We start from the raw sequence: 18,738 nt of genomic DNA, 5'->3' as shown, positions 1-18,738 counted from the left end.
GATAATTCCGCTGTTATCTAAAGCGCAATTTACATTTGGCGCAGCAAGCCGGACTCCGGAGCTCCACGCCGTCGGTGGGCACATCACTACGGGCTCCCATGGAGCTCAGGGGGTTCGGAGGAACCCGCGGCACCGGAGGATGCGCCGCTCGCGTTATTTCAGAGCTAAAGCACAACCTGGAGACCACAAGAGAAACCTTCCTGCCAAAAATGAAGTAAAATAACTTCTCCCATGTGTGTCTACTTGTGCGCAGTTCTTCTATCGTGTGTATTTGAGAACAGTACAAAATCGTTCACTAGATGTTCAATTTAATTGTCTGTTTAAGCATTCCCTCAGTGTTTGCGGTCACAGATGAGCTACGGCTTGAAGGACCCACACATTGTGTCAGCAGAAATACTTCCAGTGAATAACCCCTTAGAATAAGCCCTAAAATGCACAAGGAGCCGCCTCGCGCCCGATTCAGTGCGTGTATTTGCAGGCAGTGTAGTTAATCACCTTTGGAAAGCCATTAACAAAGCACACAGACTCAGTGAAGACTTAATTGAAGCCACTATGTACTGAGTATTTCCCTCTGCTGGAGCTTAATCACCCGCCTAAAGAGCCGGATCCCTTGTTTGCTCTCCTTAATTCATTTTTACTGAAGCAGACGCAGAACATCACCCCTCGTGCTCCGTGACCTGCGCCGGGGAGGATCTTGGACAGCAGGGGACAGGCCCTGGCTTAGCAGAGCGGCTCAGCCGCCTTAGGCTGTTCCTAACTCCACCAAAGCCGGTATCAATTCCAAAGGAACCATCAGCACCTTTTAGAAAAACTAACAATGAAGACTTAGAATATCATGGGATATTAACACCAGCTCCTGAAATTTATTCAGGTCATATTTTCCCCGTCACATTCCACATTGCCCACAATTCACCAATATTAAGTGTTTTTGAATTATCATGGAACAATGATAGAACTTTATTTCTAAAATGTAACAACTGATAAACTTTAACGATAGTACAGAATCCTCAGTTCCAGCAGGACAGGGAACTGCTGCAGAGAGTCCAGCGCAGCCACCAAGATGCTGGAGGGAGTGGAGCATCTCCCGTGTGAGGAAAGGCTGAGGGAGCTGGGGCTCTGGAGCTGGACAAGAGGAGACTGAGGGGGGACTCATTCCTGGGGATCAATATGGAAAGGGGCAGTGTCAGGAGGATGGAGCCAGGCTCTTCTGGTGACAACCAGGGACAGGACAAGGGGCAATGGGTGCAAACTGGAACACAGGAGGTTCCGCTGGAATATGAGAAGCAGCTTGTTTGGGGTGAGGGTGGCAGAGCCTGGCCCAGGCTGCCCAGGGGGTTGTGGAGTCTCCTTCTGTGCAGACATTCCAACCCGCCTGGACACCTTCCTGTGTAACCTCATCTGGGTGTTCCTGCTCCATGGGGGGATTGCACTGGATGAGCTTTCCAGGGCCCTTCAACCCCTCACATTCTGGGATTTTCAGTTCTCAATAGTGCCGTTTTAACACCCAGCCCCCGGCCCGGCCACGTGAACCCGCAGCCCCATTCCAGCAGCTGCAGTTCGGCATCCCGCACACCGCTCTGCAGCGCTGCCCCCAGCGCAGAGCCCGCCTGGGGGAAAAGGCACCAGATTGCGAGTGACCCAGTTCAGTCTCGCTGAGCAGCTCCCCCAGGGAGAACCATCTGCTCTTGTCCTCATTTGTGCCATTAGTCACAGCCCGATACCAATCGCATTAACTATACCGGGACGGTATTGCTTCTGGAACTCGCCACGCAGCTCATTGAGAAATAATCGTGTTATGGTCATCTGCTCTGCAACCACCCAGGTTAGACGACAAACACTTTGAAATCTCTATTTGCAACCTGTGTGCAAATTCTCCTGGAGAAAGGGCTCATGGCCAGAGCAGCAATATCAGCGGGGGGCAGCAACGGTGAACTGGGACTGGATCATCTCCAGAGGTCCGTTCCAACCACAGCCACCCTGTGATGCCGCAACATCCACGGTCGTGCCGCGGGAGTAGGAATTACAACTCCAAACAGCACACGTCAGAGCTCCTGAACGCCGTACAGCGAAGCCTGTACTTGGAGAACATGGAAAACGGAAACTAAGCCCCAGTAAGAAAAAAATTGACTTAAACTGAGCTTATTTTATAATAATTATCAAATTAAACTTAATCCCAGAGGGAATAACACGTGGATTTGTTTTATAGACCTGAAAATAGTCCCCAAACCTTGCTCTTTCGACAGAGCTTTGATGCTCGCTGTCAGTTTTCGCAAGAGCGTTGCAGAGCAGGGAGCAGCAGATATTCCAGATGCCAACGTTCCCTTTCCAGCATCCAGTCCTCACCTCCCCTCCTATCAAGCCTGTCCACTGAGTCTGGAACTACAAAAATGCAGCAAAAGGACCGAGTGCTCTGTTAACTTCTCTTCTATTTAAAAAAATATCACAATGAGTTAAATGGTACTTTAAAATCCGATTTAAAGGTGCAGTTTCACACTGGACATTGAGTGCCATGAAGAGCAGATCCCTTACGATCCCATCACACAATTTGGCACCTTGTTTGTGACTCTCCCCAGGGTGACAGCAGGTCAATGATGCAATGCACAAGCGCAGCCCAGATCAAACCTTCCAGTCAATGTACATCACATTCTGTTCAGATTTACCCAAAGCTACACGTGCTTCTGGATATCTCATCACTAAATTCACTAACATGATTTCTGATAAGCTGAACAACAACAGCAGCCAACAGTGCTGGAGAGAAAAACAAAGATCTACAGACAAGTCAGTAGATCTGAACCAAACTCCAGAGAGGAAAGTCTTTGGGAAAGGCAGCAGGTCCATAGCAAACTGTGTGTCTCGTTTTATTGTGTTAGAAGAGCCAAAATAGCGTTAAACAGAAGGGGTGAGACAAAGTGGTTCCCCCTTGTAAGCAGCCACCACGAGATGTGCTTTTACTCTCCACAGTAATGAGTGAACAATTTGCACCCGTCAACATTCCAGATAATGGACTTTGTACCCAGGTATCTGCTGAATTCTACAGAAAATGGACAGTGAGCTCTAAAACAAGAGCTCGTTAGCACAGCAGGGTAGCAACACCCAGAGCCAGGAACGTGTGTTACTGTCAACCAGCCCGTCATTTCATCACAAGTTCCTCTTCTGCTACCACCACGGTCAGAAACGTACTCAGAGTACAAGACTTACATTACAACTGGTTACCAACAGGTGTAATATAACATTATCAATTCTGCCGCAGCACAAAGAGCCAATAAAACTCCATTTGCTTCACCAAACTATAATGCTAGAAAGGCAGCATCCTCTAACCGCTCTAATACCCCCAGAATCGGCATGAAACATCCCGCTCTGGTAATTTTGACCACTCATCACATCTTAGGCAATGGTATTGCCATGATGTCAAGAGTCGGAAAAACTTCTAAATCTAAAGCTGGTCCTAAGTTTGTTAATTCAGTGTCAAGAGTTAATAACCCCGCAGCGAGCGGAAGTGGAATGACCCGTCACGCTCTCCTTACCAGTGATTCCCACCTCGTATTGAACTTACGGCTCATTATGAAACAGAAGAAAGCGCCCAGGGAGCCCCATCTGCAGGAATTGGTGCGTTCTGAGGGGCAGCCTACCGATTTTCTCCGGCTCGTCTGGACCCGTCCCGGCAATGCAGCTGCTCTCCAGGCCGTACGTTGGATCCACCTTCCCAGAGGCTCTTGCCGCTTCTTGGACCTTCTTCACATGAGCTTCCACCAGCTCCAGCGGGACCTCCTCTCTGACCCGGGAAAACTCCTCTGTTGAAAACCACACAGAAAATGTCCTGTTGTGAGGGGTTTGAGGCAAATTAAAAGCTATAGAAACACAGAATGGTTTGGGTTGGAAAGAGCATCTCGTTCCAGCCCCCTGGCATGCACCAGGACATCTTCCACCAGACCAGGCTGCTCCAAGCACCATCCAACCTGGAGCTGAATGTCTCTGGGGATGGGGCATCCACAGCTCCTCTGGGCAACCTGGGTCTCACCACCCCCATGGGGAAGAATTTCTTCCTCATACATGATCTAAATCTTCCCTTTTTCAGTTCAAAGCCATCAGTTCTGTCACTACCGGCCTTGCGATTTGCTCAGATCAACGTGCAGCTAAATCTTGTGACAAAACGAATTCTCAAATGTTCACGTTCCTTCTTTTCACATTGGGTAGTAAATTTCATCTCTCAAATGTGGTAGAGAAGAGCACCTTCCAAATGACATAAAATTGCCCTTTTACACAGAAAAATAAGGAAAAGCAGTGAAAGGAACTACTTCATCAGGTTCCACGGAGGACACGTAAAACTGGCAGATAATTTCACACAGGAAAACTGGAAGCTTAGGCTGTGTGTTTACCCACAGCTAAACTAGTGACAGTGGTTACAGTGACACCAACCACCAGGTAGCGCCTGCAAACGTCATCAATAGTAAATGAGCACAAAAGGGGAACACGAGCCACCCTCAGATATTCAGCGGCCTTTCAGAGTTCGAATGGCAGTTGCACTAACAACAGAACACAAAACTGCGTATCATGTAGATTTGCTTTTACAACTTATTACCCATCCTGAAGAAACTCTAGAAACGGCCGGTTTTAAGAGCAACCTAAAAGCAAATGAAGCTGTAAAGACAAAGCAAAGTGGCTGGGCGAGCCCATACCCAAGGCAGCCTTTGCGGCGGCGGAGGCCACGCGGGGATCCACCACCGAGGCCAGAAACGCCACGGTGCTCATCACCGGGTTGCCCGACTGGCTGAAGGGCACGGGCTGGTACGCCAGCGGGCCCAGCGACGCGTCCGAGTTCTCCAAGTACGGGTCTTCGATGGGGAGCCGCAGGAAATGCAGGATGCACTCGTCCTGCGTGCGGCTCCCAACGTGCTCCGACACCTTGTTCCAGTCGTCTTTGTACATCTCCAGAGCCTGCAAAGCATGAAAATCACCTTATATACACTGATCACTCTGGGGAAAAACAAAACAACACGCCACACTTCATGCAAAAACATTTGATGCCAGTTATTTTGGTGATGGAGCAATAAATTGGGATCAGACAACTACTTAAAGTCTTATTTTCTTTTCTAGTAGCAAAATTACTCTGCATAAGAAATATGAACATCTCACTGGGATTTAAGCTGCAGGGATCACCACACGAGTTCTATGCTGTTCCTATATCAAAAGGAATTGCCAGAAGATTGGAGATTTACTAAGAGTATTTGCACAGTTAGCGCTTCCCCGTTCTGCTTCCACGTGAAAAGCTTTACAGAGAAATCAGTTTGCTGATCCTACCAAGTCTCACCAACTCTTGTAATTCCCACAACCGCTCCCCCGAGGGCACGCCTGGGTCCTCTCATTTATGTCCTGACACAATAAGCTCTTTGGGGCAGGAACGGGATTTATTTCACACATATCTACTAACTATGATGGTGAAGTCTAGTTTTTAGATCCATTATGAAAGAGCATCAAACCAATACACCAGAGGAAAATCCATTCTGTATTGTGAAGCCAGAGAGACCAGTTCTCTAGCAACTGTGTTAACAGTCTGATTTTTGTTATGCAGTCAGGTTAACAAACCATTATTATGCAGATAAGCCACCTGATAAAGTAAGAACTCCCAGATTAAAGCAAAGATTTTCTGATCCAGATTTACAGTTGCTCTTAAAGTTAGTTAAGACAAGTCTAATACACTTCGGAAAGCACAGAAATCATCCCCAGCCTCACCTAACTACTCGTGACAACCAAGTTTCCCCAACTAAGCAACACGTCAGTTTAAGCGTGAACGCTAAGAGCAAGTGAAGTTAATGGCTGTTCAGCCCTTGAAATCTTTCCCCCCAGAAATCTCAAACCCTCAGGGCAAAACGCAGGAGCGACTGAGCTTCCCACGTGCACAACCTGCTGCAGTGTAACGGCACAACTGGGAGCTGGGCTGTATGTGGGACATCACGACGAGGATACACCCAACGCGGCCGAGCGGTCAATGCAAGCGCACCAGCCGAACGTGCCGGGTGCCTCGGCAGTTACTAGGGACAGGTAGAAGACAGAAACTGAACCACGAGCCTCATGTGTTCAGAGTTCCCTGATGTGGGAAGGGATATTTCCACAAATCAAGTTGCTATACATACGATGCTTGTACGTTCAGAAGACACTCACCTGCAGGACTACACATAAACCAGCCTTCTTCATCAACAACAAATATATCTTTTTAAAATCCAAGAGTTTCTAAACATACTGTTCTCCTCACAGCATCTCTAGAGGAAAAGTGTTTTAGTGTTTCTGCGGCTAAAACATAAGCTAGGAGAATTCTTCAAAGAGGAATCAATCTACCTCAACAAGGCCCTGGGGCACATCAGGGATGTTGAAGGTCAGCCGGGGAAAATGGAACGGACCATGGACGGGCTACACTGGACAGCCTGGTCCATACTGCACGAACCAACAGCCCCCAATGGCTTACGAACCCTTCTCCTGTCCAATCTCAGAATCGTTTTGGTTGGAACATCATCACGATCATCTAGTCCACCCGATCTTGCCCAAGTGTTTGAAGAAATGAGAAAATGCCGAGTTCACAGGGAAATATTTATCCAACGTTCAACCTTCATTTCACTTTCCCCAATTCCACCTCAGCGATGTAAATTCCGTGTTGCTGTCCATCCATTTTTTAACCCCATCGGCATATTAGATCAGCTTTGCTTTTCATGGCCACGCAGGGGGTTTTTCCTCATTCTCCTCCATTGCTCGTTATCTCTCTGCCAGACAAACAGGCTCTCGCAATAGTTGTTCTCACTAAAAACGGCTGCGAACGCGCCTCACTATGCGCGAGCAGCGCTGTGCGGGATGTGGAGCCGCGGCCTGGAGGCTGATTCCAATGGGCTGAAGTTCAACAAGGCCAAGTGGCGGGTCCTGCGCTTTGGCCACAACAACCCCCTGCAGCGCTCCAGGCTGGGCGCAGAGTGGCTGGAGAGCAGCCGGGCAGAAAGGGACCTGGGGGACTAATGGATGGGAAGCTCAACATGAGCCAACACTGTGCCCAGGTGGCCAAGAAGGCCAATGGTGTCCTGTCCTGTATCCAAACCAGCGTGGTCAGCAGGACAAGGGCAGTGATCCTTCCCCTGTGCTCTGCATTGGGGAGGCCACACCTGGAGTGTTGTGTTCAGTTCTGGGCCCCTCAGCTCAGGAAAGAGATTGAAGTGCTGGAGCGGGTCCAGAGAAGAGCAACAAGACTGGGGAAGGGACTGGAACACAAGCCCTATGGGGAGAGGCTGAGGGAGCTGGGCTTGTTTAGTCTGGAGAAGAGGAGGCTTAGAGCTGAGCTCAGCACTCTCTAGAACTACCTGAAGGGCAGTTGTAGCCAGGTGGGGATTGGGCTCTTCTCCCAGGCAGTCAGCAATAGGACAAGGGGCCATGGGCTTCAGCTCTGCCAGGGGAAACTGAGGCTGGAGATGAGAAAGCAATTCTGTGCAGAGAGAGTGGTCAGGATTGGAATGGCTGCCCAGGGAGGTGCTGGACTCACCGTCCTGGAGGTTTTTAAACTGAGACTGGACATGGCACTTAGTGCCATGATCTGGTCAATGGACTGGAGTTGGACCAAGGGTTGGACTGGATGAGCTCTGAGGTCTTTTCCAACCCACTCCATTCTGTGATTCTGTGCTATGACTCTGGCAGGAAAACACTATTTCCTCCCCCCAATTTATTCAGTCAACAGGCAGAAGGACAATCATTACTTTAGATAAGATTTATTCTCTGGAATTTCACTGCATATATATTTGCCCAAAGCTACCCTGAGGATTTAATTGGACTGAGCTGGCTTGTTTGAGCTGAATTACTTATGCTTGAACTGAGATACACTTTACTGATTTATTCATAGGTTAAATCCACAAAGAACGAAGAACAAAAACATTATTAATTTAAACCCGCATTAAATAAAATCGCAGTCTCAAGACTTAAGGGTTTTCCATTTTGTTTCTTTAAAACAAAGAAGATGTCATCTGGATTATTTCATTAGGCTACTACTTGCTATGTGTGACCATAAGCCACAAACATTAAAAGAATTAATTTCAAATATTAATATTAGTAAGCAAAGAGTGTCAGTGTATCAAGATTTTCGCCTTGTTTCTCCATACAAGAATGCGGAGCGCTGCCGAGAGCCACTGGCTGTGCTTTTCCTTAGGAAATTCACTTTTCAGTGGGTTTACTGACACATGTCAACATGCAAAGCCCCAGAACAATCACGCAGGTGCAGCCTGAACGAAGCTCTTTGCAATTAACCACATACACACAAAAAACTCCCCCCAAATGGAGTTCTTACACCAGAACCTCGAATTGCAAGAACCCTGAATTACATAAGGAAAAAAATAAAGAAAATCAACCATCTCTACATCAAGAAAATGTTCCTGGAAACAAAAGCTTGGTGGATGATAATTTCGTTATAGAAAGTGGCAGCACATCAATTATTTCAGGCCACCGAGACTGTTCTTTGCCCAAGAGCCGTGACAAACGGCGCTGCCTGATGTCGGTGACGCGGAGCAGAACACGATCCTGCCGGGTGATGCTTTTCAGCCCAGGCTCCAAGAGACCCGGCAGCGAGCACGTGGTTCCAGAGCATCAGCGAAGCCTCTGGGGCCAGAGCCGCGGTTCTGCCGCGCTACCAGCGCCCTGACCTCATTTTCACAGCACCGATGTGACCTGAGTCACCTCGTGCGTGTTTCTCATAGCGTTCCAGAAAAAGCTTAAGGAATACACCAAGTGCAGCGGGGTGGCTAAAGGAACGAGGTGATGTAGAGGATGACATAACCAAATAAAAACCTTCCCTTAGTGGGAGGAGATGGGAAACAGACTCATCTGCTTCTTAACTATTTAAACTTCAAAACTCAGTGGTTTCCCTTGGCGTGCTATGGCATAGCCGAGAACCTGGAAAGACCCAGAGTTTCAGAATATTCACCTTAGTGGAGGTAAATCATTGCTTATTTCACCCTGCTAGTAACTGCTGTTCAACAAAAGGACCTTTCTGTGCTGCAAGATCTGTTCTTGGGTTGATGGAACGTTCTTAAATACGTCATTTCTGTCTTGCAGGAGATAGAACCGAACCCTAAATAACATGAAGTCCCTCTACGACACAGATGCTACCGTCATCTCTTTTTAGTAGTAACATTCTTGTAGTCACGATGGTCAAATAAAGAGACACGGTTTTGAAAGAGAGCTGTAACCTTTTACCAATGTAAAAGCCACGACCACACGGGTGCTCGGCCGTTCCCCTTCTCCAGCTCTATCAGTCACATCCCAAGAGATCGTTTCCCACCGCAAACCTGCTTCGCTATTTCCATCTCTCTAAAAGCATTGCAGTTGTCATCTAACGCCACTTCAAAACAACCGAACCACCGATACGTAGGTTTTTAAAGCGTGTAACACCCTGCACGTTTTGGTTTCCCGGCCTTTGGTTTCACCCTCATGAACTTACTTCTAAGAGCAGCAACGTCTCTTGTTCCGTCCATTCTCGTCCAGCACTTGCACCTTTACTCTGCAAAAGACGGGAAAAAAAAGTGAAATACAGGTCTTTTTGCATAGAACCTCTTAGAAGAAAACATTAAGGAGGAAGGGAGAAGAACCTGTGATTTAATCCACTCAACATGCGCCTTTCACAGCGTTCCTAGTACATGTACCAGTCCCTGGTTCTCTCGCACAGTGGTTCCGTTCGCTCCCACAGACGAGCAGGTTCCTGCAGTCCCTGGGGCTGCAGATCGCCCCTTCCAATACGGCCGGAGAACCTGCAACTCCTCTTTTACTCCAAGTGATTTGCTCCCCAGTTCTGCCGGCTCCCAGCTACCTCTGCTTGCACATACAGCAAAGGGAAAAGAGGACTTTCCTAATAAAACCCCTTGGAGTGCTGACAGCGTGCAGTCACCTCGGCTTTGGCCAGTGAAATCAAGTCAAGAACAGAGCAGTTTACACCAATCATTCTATAATTCACACCAAAGGACAACAGCAGCCAACACGCAACGGAATAACCGAGCCTGCAGCTGCCATGCAGCCACAGAGTAATTACAGTCAGGTAATTGCAAATTTAGCAATCATTTGCTCTAAGAGTTGCTGCTCCCAAATCTCCACCTCATGGTTAACTCCTGAGAGGTCCTAAAAGCTACAAAACCCCCTATTTCCATGAAATAGGGTGAAAACTCCCTATGTCCACGATTACAGACACCCAAATCCATTGTATGTCAAACACAGATCAAAGCAGCCCTGTCACCTGCTTATGAAACAACATCATCTAGAATGGATGTCTCTGAGCAAGACCACAGCCAAAGGAAAAGGGCATTAGGATGAGCAAACCTCTCCCATCTCAGCCCACAGAGAGCATTCACCAGCGTGAGTCACGCGGCAGCTGATCGAGGCGGCCGCTACCGCCAGCCCAAACAGCAACTGCCACACGCACAAAACAAACAGGGAAGTCAACCTCTGCCAACAAACCTGCTAAATCCATTGCTAGAGACGCCTGTAACCAGAACCAGAGGCTGGAACCAGGAAAAGACGTATTAATTTGGTGAATATTTATACCTCCTTAATCGAAGTGAAAAAGTCACTCCATGAAACGTGACATGGAACCAGGCTTTATAAAGAAACCCTCTCGTGGTTTGGTTTTGTTGTTTTTTAGATGGTATCAGGTGGCAGGAGGAATTAGAGGCAACAGGTTGTGGAGTTACTGCCACCACTGCAATGGCACCTCAAGACTTTAACTGTACCATAGAGCAGATTGCAAAGACAGGGCTGAAACATCCCCACGATGGTTTTGTGACACCTTCTGTAGTCGAGCCGGTTTCTAGTTCTCTCAGTCTGGCAAACCCTGCTCAGACTTGGAATGCAGGTAAAGACCCTGCTGGAAGACCTCGGATTCTGTATTGAATTATTGGACAGTCTGCTGGTTCGGAACCACTCAGGTGCAATACGCAATAACACGCCACGAGTCCAGTGCCTGGGGACTGACAGCACTGCGGAGCTCGGCATAGGTACAGCTCCCTATTCTCTAACACAACCCTAAGTGTGGTATCTTAACATCCTACATCGAGATGGAAGAAATCTAAACCGAAAATATAAGTGTAACATGTTACCCAATGTGACCTAGTGCAGGACACTTGAGGAAGGAGCCTTAATACAAGGCGCAGGGGTAAAACAATCCCAACATACTTGCCTTTGCTAAAGTCTTTTTTGAGTAAATGTCTGTGCGAAGGCCAAAGTTCTGCAGATCAGTCGGTTTCTCTTTGTTTTTCTCAGGAAAACTCAACATCTGCTGAGCAGCTGGAACCTGCGGCCAAACGTTGCAAGAGGAAGGTGAGAGAGGCAGGAATTTAAAGTTATCCAAGGCTTTTAGACCAGCGTTAACCAGAACACGGACTCAATTCAGTTCAACACGAACCTGCAGAGATGACCTTACATAACACCACTTGCACGCAATACCAGCAGGTTTATTTTGGAGGTTCCAACTACGTGAAACTCTCAACCCAGACGGATGAACAAGGGAACATTTCAGCAAATCACGCACAATCCACGCTACGGAGATGTCGGCGCGGGGCTCACCTGCGGCGTGCGGATGTGAAGCGGCATCAGCCCGGAGGGCGTATCGGCCAGGACGTTGAAGTGGGGAGTCGGGGGAGGCCCCATGGCCATGGGGCGGCTTTCGGGGTCCACCTGGTAGTTGATGAGCCCCCACTGCTCCAGGAAAGCGTGTACCCTACGAGACAACAGCACAAATTCAGACCTGAACAACTAACGCCTTGCTCCACAGTGCAGGAAGGAGACAAGACGGGAAGAAGTTTGTGTTTCTGGATGAAAAAGCGACCCTGAATCTTCTATAATCCTTCACTAATCACAAATAGCGATAAATAATCACACAGCGTGAATTTTATGCAGACTTGACTGCACTTCATGTTGCATAAAACAAAAGATGACGTTTTTGGTTACGGATAGCAGGAATTTACATTATTAAGGACAAATGCAAAGTGAGGGCTGTGTGCATGGAACCGTTTGCAGCCCCTGTACGGATTGCGAGGGCTGCACAAACATCAAGCTGCGTCCCTCGGCTCTGTGTAGCTGTTCCTCAGCAAACCAACACTGCGCACGTTTGCAGGGCCCCGCTGTGCCTCCCAGCTCCGGGCTGGCCAGACACAAACCCACAACACCGAGTCACACAGCTGGAACTTCTGAATAAACTCCACCGAGTCACTGAACAGCAGAACCTAAATAACCACAAGTTAAGCCCCAAACTCCGCAGGCATGGCTCAGCAAGCAGAATATTAGCAATAAAGAACAGTATAAAATAATCTGGTTCCCATAAAAGCAGGGGAGCTGCCTGCTAATTAACAGTGCGATGTGGCGGCTTTTGCCCGCACCACGCTGTCGCACCGCAGCATTTCCAACGCAGCTCCTCTTTATTTTCTGTTCAAGCCCAGGCCGCGGCTGGAAGGCGGGTGGTTTTACCTCATGACGGCGCACACGTCTCCCGTCAGGTTCCTCCTGCACGCCGTGCTGGTCAAGTACTCCTGAGGGTTTAAGCGATAGGTGTCGATCATGAAGTTGCGATAAGCCAGGTATCTGGAAGACAATTGACAGGCACTTCATGTACGCTGATGTCTGACAAAGCTATAAATATATGTTTCAGGATTCACCTGTATTACTGACAAGCAAATACCCACAGGTTAATTTTTATTGATGAAATTTAAGAATCGGTATCGAAAGCAAGAGGTAAGTAGGATTTATTGTTATATACTGAATATGACCCATATTGTTTTATTCTGGATTCTCTTGGTTCAGATTTGCTGAAATTGCACAAACAGTTGCTGCAGCTTGGTCACTAACCAAACTCTCGCACAACAGGGCGCAGGAAACAGATTTCACATGGGAACAGGTGAAATAATCCTCAATCCTGTCCGCGAGCCCGCAGGAACCACGCTGCACACTAACCCAGACACAGTCCACTGGGCTGAACGCCACCGTTCCTGCATGGGGACTCTTTAACGCACAAAAAGATGAGTAGGGCAAGGTTAGAGACCAGCAAAACAGAGATGATCTCTGCAAAGCACAATGAAGAACCCAGAAGGCAGCACGGTGCTCCGGGCTCGCAAAAAGCAGAAACGGATCCCGGGTTTTGGTGCACAACAGCGCAAATCAGCAGGTTCTGGGGTTCAGCCCATTGCCTGCACTGCAGACATTCCATCACAGGCTTCGTCAGAAAGTTTCCGGAACCTATTCATGCTCCTTAATGCATTTAGAACAAAAGAAACTACCATAAAATTCTTGCTAGCCCTATAGTTCAGAGGGAACAAAACCAACGCGCCAAATACGAGTGCAAAGACACGTTCAAAACGGGGTATTATAAGATTTCTGCCTTTGGAAAACTCACGCCGGGGCCGTCTGGTCTGCAGCCTGCAAAGGCAGCTGCTATAAAACATCACCACACCGAGACACAGCAGCTCCTTGCACAGGCAAGACACGAGCAGACAGGTGCTGCAAGCACACCTTCCTGCCAAAATCTCATGTTATATATGAAGTCCCTAATTATATATGAAACTTGCTGGAAAAAATGAGATGTTGGGCTGCTCCATGTCGAATGGTTGGTAGGCAAGAAACAGCACAGGAGCTCCTTCCAAATGGGATGTTCAGGAACATTTCTGAGCGCTCCTGGAGAGAACGGGGCTGCTACCTCCTCCAGAATTGGCCCTTCAAATCGGTCCTGCTGCAGAAATTGGTTTAATACTTATTAGCTGAGGTTACAAGGTAACGTTAGTTAACGGTATGAGGTGAAGAGAGAAGCCTAAGATGCAAACATCCCCAGTTTCTCCTGAAGGGAGTCTGTTTGCACCAATAACACGAGCCATCAGCTACAACTCGTCAACAGCAAGAAACATAAGTCAACTAACCTTTATTTAAAGCCTCTTTTAAGACAGAAACCACCCCCCGGTACGACTGTCACAAGAACGAACCTGCGCGAGTCTCTGAAACACGGGATTTTGTAGCTAAGCTGAGGCACGACGTTTCCATTCAGAAGGATGTTTCTATCTTATTTTAAAAGAAAACACAAGGCCAAGAGCACAGGCTGCTCCTACAATCCCTAAATGGCAACAAGAAGACATCTCGAGGATAAGATCAGGATGGGGAGAAGTGAGTCCCTAATCTGCTTCTCTCATCGGCAAAAACCAGCAGCAGCAGCTCAGTATCAGGAGACTTGATGTTCTGATGCCACCTGAAACAGGAGGCCTGGGATTACACGATGACCACACCAGGGGAAATACGAAAGATGAGCGTTCTTTCACAATAATCTGTTTGCAGTCTCAGCCACCGAGCCCTAGAAACCCCAAACCAAAAACCGACTGAATAGTAAAACTGATGGAGCGGAGTTAGTGTCAAATATGTTCTGCACCAAATCCATTCTGGAATCAGTGATGCAGCTGTAGTTACCTCTGCAACTCAGACGTGCACAGGAGTTGCAAGTGAAGACTACAGACTGGAAATCAGTCTAAGCTCATCTTCCAACTCAAACCAAAGTCAACGCTGAACTCTGACCAGGCTGCTCAGGGCCTGGTGTTCAGCCAGGCCTGAGAACCCCAAAGGAACATCCTCAGCTTCCCAAAGTCCCATCCCAGCGCTTCATCTTCTTCAGAGCTACAGATCTTCCTTACGTCAAGGTCCAACTCGCCGTGTTTCAGTCTTGACTTGTTTTTCTCCCGGCACACACCCTGACAACGAGCCTGGCTCCATCTCCTCCGTAACCTCCTTGCCCATTGGGCAACTACAATAAGGTCTCCCAATGCTTCTCCAGGCTGAAAAAGCTTAATTTCTATCCAGATTAGATAAGAAGCCTCACAAAACACCAGTCACGCCCCAGAAGAGGAGATTCAAGCACAAGAACACTCCGAAATGTCTCGTTTACCTGCTGGAAGAGCAACGTGAGGTGATATTGTCACTGTCACTTAAACTAGAGAGAAACTGAGAGAAAAAGTGAGTTTGAAGAAATGTTGTGTGTGAAAAAAGCGCAGCTTTGCTGACGATAGAACAGTGTACTGAGAAGATACCTCAAATGCTTCATTTAGTAGCTAATTTTTTAAAAATTGGCTTAAAATCCCCAAAAGTTGCTCTGCAACTAGACCAAGACTTGACACCAAGATGAACACAACGGGCCTGGTTCCGCTGTCCAAGTCGACACGTGTTCAATCCTCTTAAAATTTACCACTTTTTGTGCGTGTGTGTGAACTCTGAGGTTTTAGAATTATAATTTTAATAGAAACAAAACACATTGTTCAAAAGCCTGATGTTGATTATCTTCCTTTAATCAATAATCTTTCCAGACCGCTCTGAATAACTAAGTTTAGTGGTAGGAAGCTCTCAGAGAAGGGGAGATGGATCTTCACCAACACACATAAGCCCTGTCGCAGATCCTCAAGATAACATTCGAGGCCAAATCAGCAACTTACCGTGTTACATCGCTAAATCACATCAGGAGTTCATCATTTCATGTACAGAAAAAGCTACAATACTTCAAGACAATAATCAGCTTTGTTTCTCTTAAAACAGCTTCAGGGAAGCTGTCGAAGCTGTTTAAACAACTCTGCCTGTGCATATTTTGAATTAAGAACATTCGAGTCGTGCAGCAGATCTCAGATCCCACAAAGGGATGAGACAGGCACAAACTAGACCTAGATTCAAGGGCAAGAACTCCGCCTGGATTAACGTGCACGTCCAACATTTAAATGGCACTGAAATGTCTGCAACAGCTCCATCAGAAAAAAGTCTCTCTCTTCCTGCAATGCACAACCCCAGCTCTCCGGTTTCAGCCTGACTACCCAGTATGAAAACACAGGCACATCTCGGGCCCGTGAAGACGCGTTTTCCAGCCCTCACCTGCGCTTTCGGAATCACCCATCAGCTGCTCGGGGAGCCGTGAACTCACCTCCCGTAGCTGTTCCAAACCCCTTCCGCAGCCCGGCACAGCGCCGACAGTCAACTCGCCAACCGGCGCCTACACACAACTCCCGGCCCTCCAAAATACAGCGTGGCGGGAGAAGACACAAACCCAGCGAGGATTATTGCGTTTCTAGTCTCATGACATTCTTCAGAGGTCTTTGGAAGACGACCACGTCCTGTACCGCAGAAAACTCAATCATTTGTTCCAGTATTACTTGGGAGAAACTAGTTTGATTTTTCCTGGATAACCACTATTACCTTTTCATTTGATATTTGGACTCTGACCTCCCCTACGGACATGCGCAGAGCACACAGAGGCTGACAGGTGCTCCTTCCTTTCTGTGCGTCCCTAGCAACAACCCCAGTTTAACACACGTGGGCCGAAGCGACCGCAGGGCTAACAGAACTGGGAGCTCCTTTATCTTGCCAAAGAATTAGAGGCCCATATTCACATGTTTTTACTTACATTTCTGGAGTCTTGGACTTGTTTTTGCCGTTGAAGAATTCAGGAAGAGCACGACGTTCAATCACGTGAATACTGTAACACAAACACACAATTCAGATGCCAAATCCTAAATAATCTTAAGAGCACCCTGCACACCTTCAAATGACTATTTTGAGGGAGAACATTTCTAGCAAAGGTTACTTGTTTAAATAACCCTCATATTCTAGCTTGACTCTTTGAAATGAACCGTATTTTTATCAAATAAGCAGCGCTGTGTTAAAAAAGCATCACAAAATTCAGTCGTTGATTGAAGCAGAACTGCGCACCCAAAGCAAAGCTTTATTGTCCCCGCTCCACCGCGGCAATAAAACTGAATTATGGATATTTAGAGCAACCAAGCGCTGTCTTAAAAAGAATTCTTCCCCTTTGTGTTCCGAAGAAGGAATATGGAGCAAAATCCGACTGCATGTGGACGAGCAGAACATCACGAGGTGACATGCAGTATATAAAACAAACGAAGGGAAAGACTGCAGAACATTCAGCTTTAGTTGTTTGACAGATACATTAATTATTTTCCTTCCAGAGCTGTTGCAGGTCAAGTACTGAAGTTCATACGTTTAGTAGAATCTTCCTTTCTGCAGGTACTACCTGTGCAACAACATAAATAACACCGCAGAAACTCCCGAAATCACGTTCCTGTAGTTCCTAAATTAAGGATTGGAGGGCGTGATGTGATTTATTAGAACATAAATAAGGAAATGTGGTCCTGCAATGTTTTAACTGCAGGGTGATTGCACCTGTGGAGCAAGACCAGCCACAAACGAACAAGATCATTTGGCTATCTATGGTACAGGATGTGGTACATAAGAGGGTTCTCACTGCAAAGCAAAGTCACAACCCAAGAAAACAGAACGTTTAGAACTTGGTGAGTCAACTTTTTTTCCAAATCTTAATATGCAAATTCTCTGAAGGATCCGAGGTTTAACCCACCTATTACTAAGTGAGAAAACAGCTTCGAGGTTTAAATACATCAATTTTCTAAGCAGTGTCAGAAATTCAGGGCTTGTCGGAGTAACTTAGAAACTTAGAGAACGGCACAAGCTTTATGCAAGTTGAAACCTGGAGAACTACAATGGTCCTTCAAGAACTGTTATTTCCAAAGGAAACACAGAATCACATATCCTTTACAAATCCATACGTTCAGTTTTTGACCTACACCACCACTGCCCTTTCGCACTGATCACACTTCTAATCTGCCATCCACAGGAAATACTCAAAGCCGAACATCAACCCACGCACTGTTGAGGTTTCAGTAGGCAGTTCTCCAGTTGTGGCAATGCACTTGCCTAGAGCACGAGATTAAACAAGGTATATATTTTTATCAGAACACTGATTTTAGCAAGGACTCCACCCGCAGTTTATGAAACATTCTGAGAGAAGCAGACTAGAACTATTGTCCAGCTTGAGACCGGAGACATGAGAATATTCGCAAATATCACTGCAGGCAGCGATTTCTTAAATACATTTACCCAAACCAAGCAGCACATTGCTGGCACAACAGCAGCAACACTGCAGAAACACTCCATGGGCCTTCTCGCTGGGTTTCAGGGTGATTTTGCTCTCAGAAACACTATAAAACAACTGTTGCTACTACAAATGCACCAATCAAGAGTTTCCAACCAACCATTATTAACCAGTCGCTCCCAGAAGGCACTTGTACAATAGTGTGAGAGCAACCGTGACAAAGTCGTAGCAGGAATAATAACAGTAATATTATTATTATTATTAATAGTAGTAATAATAAAAATTAATAATTATAATTTCTGTTATTATTATTTCTTCCTAGGGATGATATTATAGTACCTTCACTTTACAAACACTGACCCAACCCTGACACAGCTCAGATCCCATTCACTGCCATCAAAAGTTAAAGGTGCATGTGGACCCTCAAACATCACAGCACATCGTTGCAGACCCCGGCCTAAACAGCGTCTCAACTCCTGGAGCTAAGACTAAAGGCGCGCTCAAGTGACAGCCTTTCCAGACAACCGTCTGGTTCTTATTCTGTCTCCAAAAAAGTTTCTATTTAAAAAAAAAATAAAAATACATAAGAATTTAACTTGCAGAAGGCCCTTCATTCCCAAACCATCACCTGCTTCTCTTCCCACACCACACAAGTGTGAGCACACTGAGAACATCGGGGTTACTACAGTGGGTATGTGGCCATAGCGCACCGTAAACCTCCGACTCCAAGATCCCAGACTGAAACCAGAGTCCTCCCCATACTCCAGTGACTTCTCCTCAGAGCCAAGATCTGAAGCAAAATACAAAGCCACCGGTGT

The 18,738-nt window shown here is 47.0% G+C and overlaps 1 protein-coding gene across 3 annotated transcripts in view; it reads right to left on the bottom strand.

Annotated features, from left to right (window-relative positions):
- The window catches only part of SMARCC1 (SWI/SNF related, matrix associated, actin dependent regulator of chromatin subfamily c member 1), a 76,805-nt gene that overhangs the window by 30,358 nt on the left and 27,709 nt on the right, over positions 1–18,738 (bottom strand). For all 3 annotated transcript variants that reach the window (XM_065054910.1, XM_065054909.1, XM_065054911.1), the window contains 7 exons: positions 16,418–16,489; positions 12,472–12,585; positions 11,572–11,725; positions 11,186–11,299; positions 9,461–9,520; positions 4,677–4,935; positions 3,630–3,791 (listed from right to left, as the gene is read on the bottom strand). In XM_065054910.1, coding sequence (XP_064910982.1) covers positions 3,630–3,791; positions 4,677–4,935; positions 9,461–9,520; positions 11,186–11,299; positions 11,572–11,725; positions 12,472–12,585; positions 16,418–16,489 — 935 coding nt within the window. The remainder of the gene's footprint in view (positions 1–3,629; positions 3,792–4,676; positions 4,936–9,460; positions 9,521–11,185; positions 11,300–11,571; positions 11,726–12,471; positions 12,586–16,417; positions 16,490–18,738) is intronic.

The sequence above is a fragment of the Columba livia genome, chromosome 2 (assembly GCF_036013475.1).
Source record: "Columba livia isolate bColLiv1 breed racing homer chromosome 2, bColLiv1.pat.W.v2, whole genome shotgun sequence".
Classification (NCBI taxonomy): domain Eukaryota; kingdom Metazoa; phylum Chordata; class Aves; order Columbiformes; family Columbidae; genus Columba; species Columba livia.
Note: the sequence above shows the minus strand (reverse complement) of the source record. Positions and strands in the feature narration are given on the sequence as shown.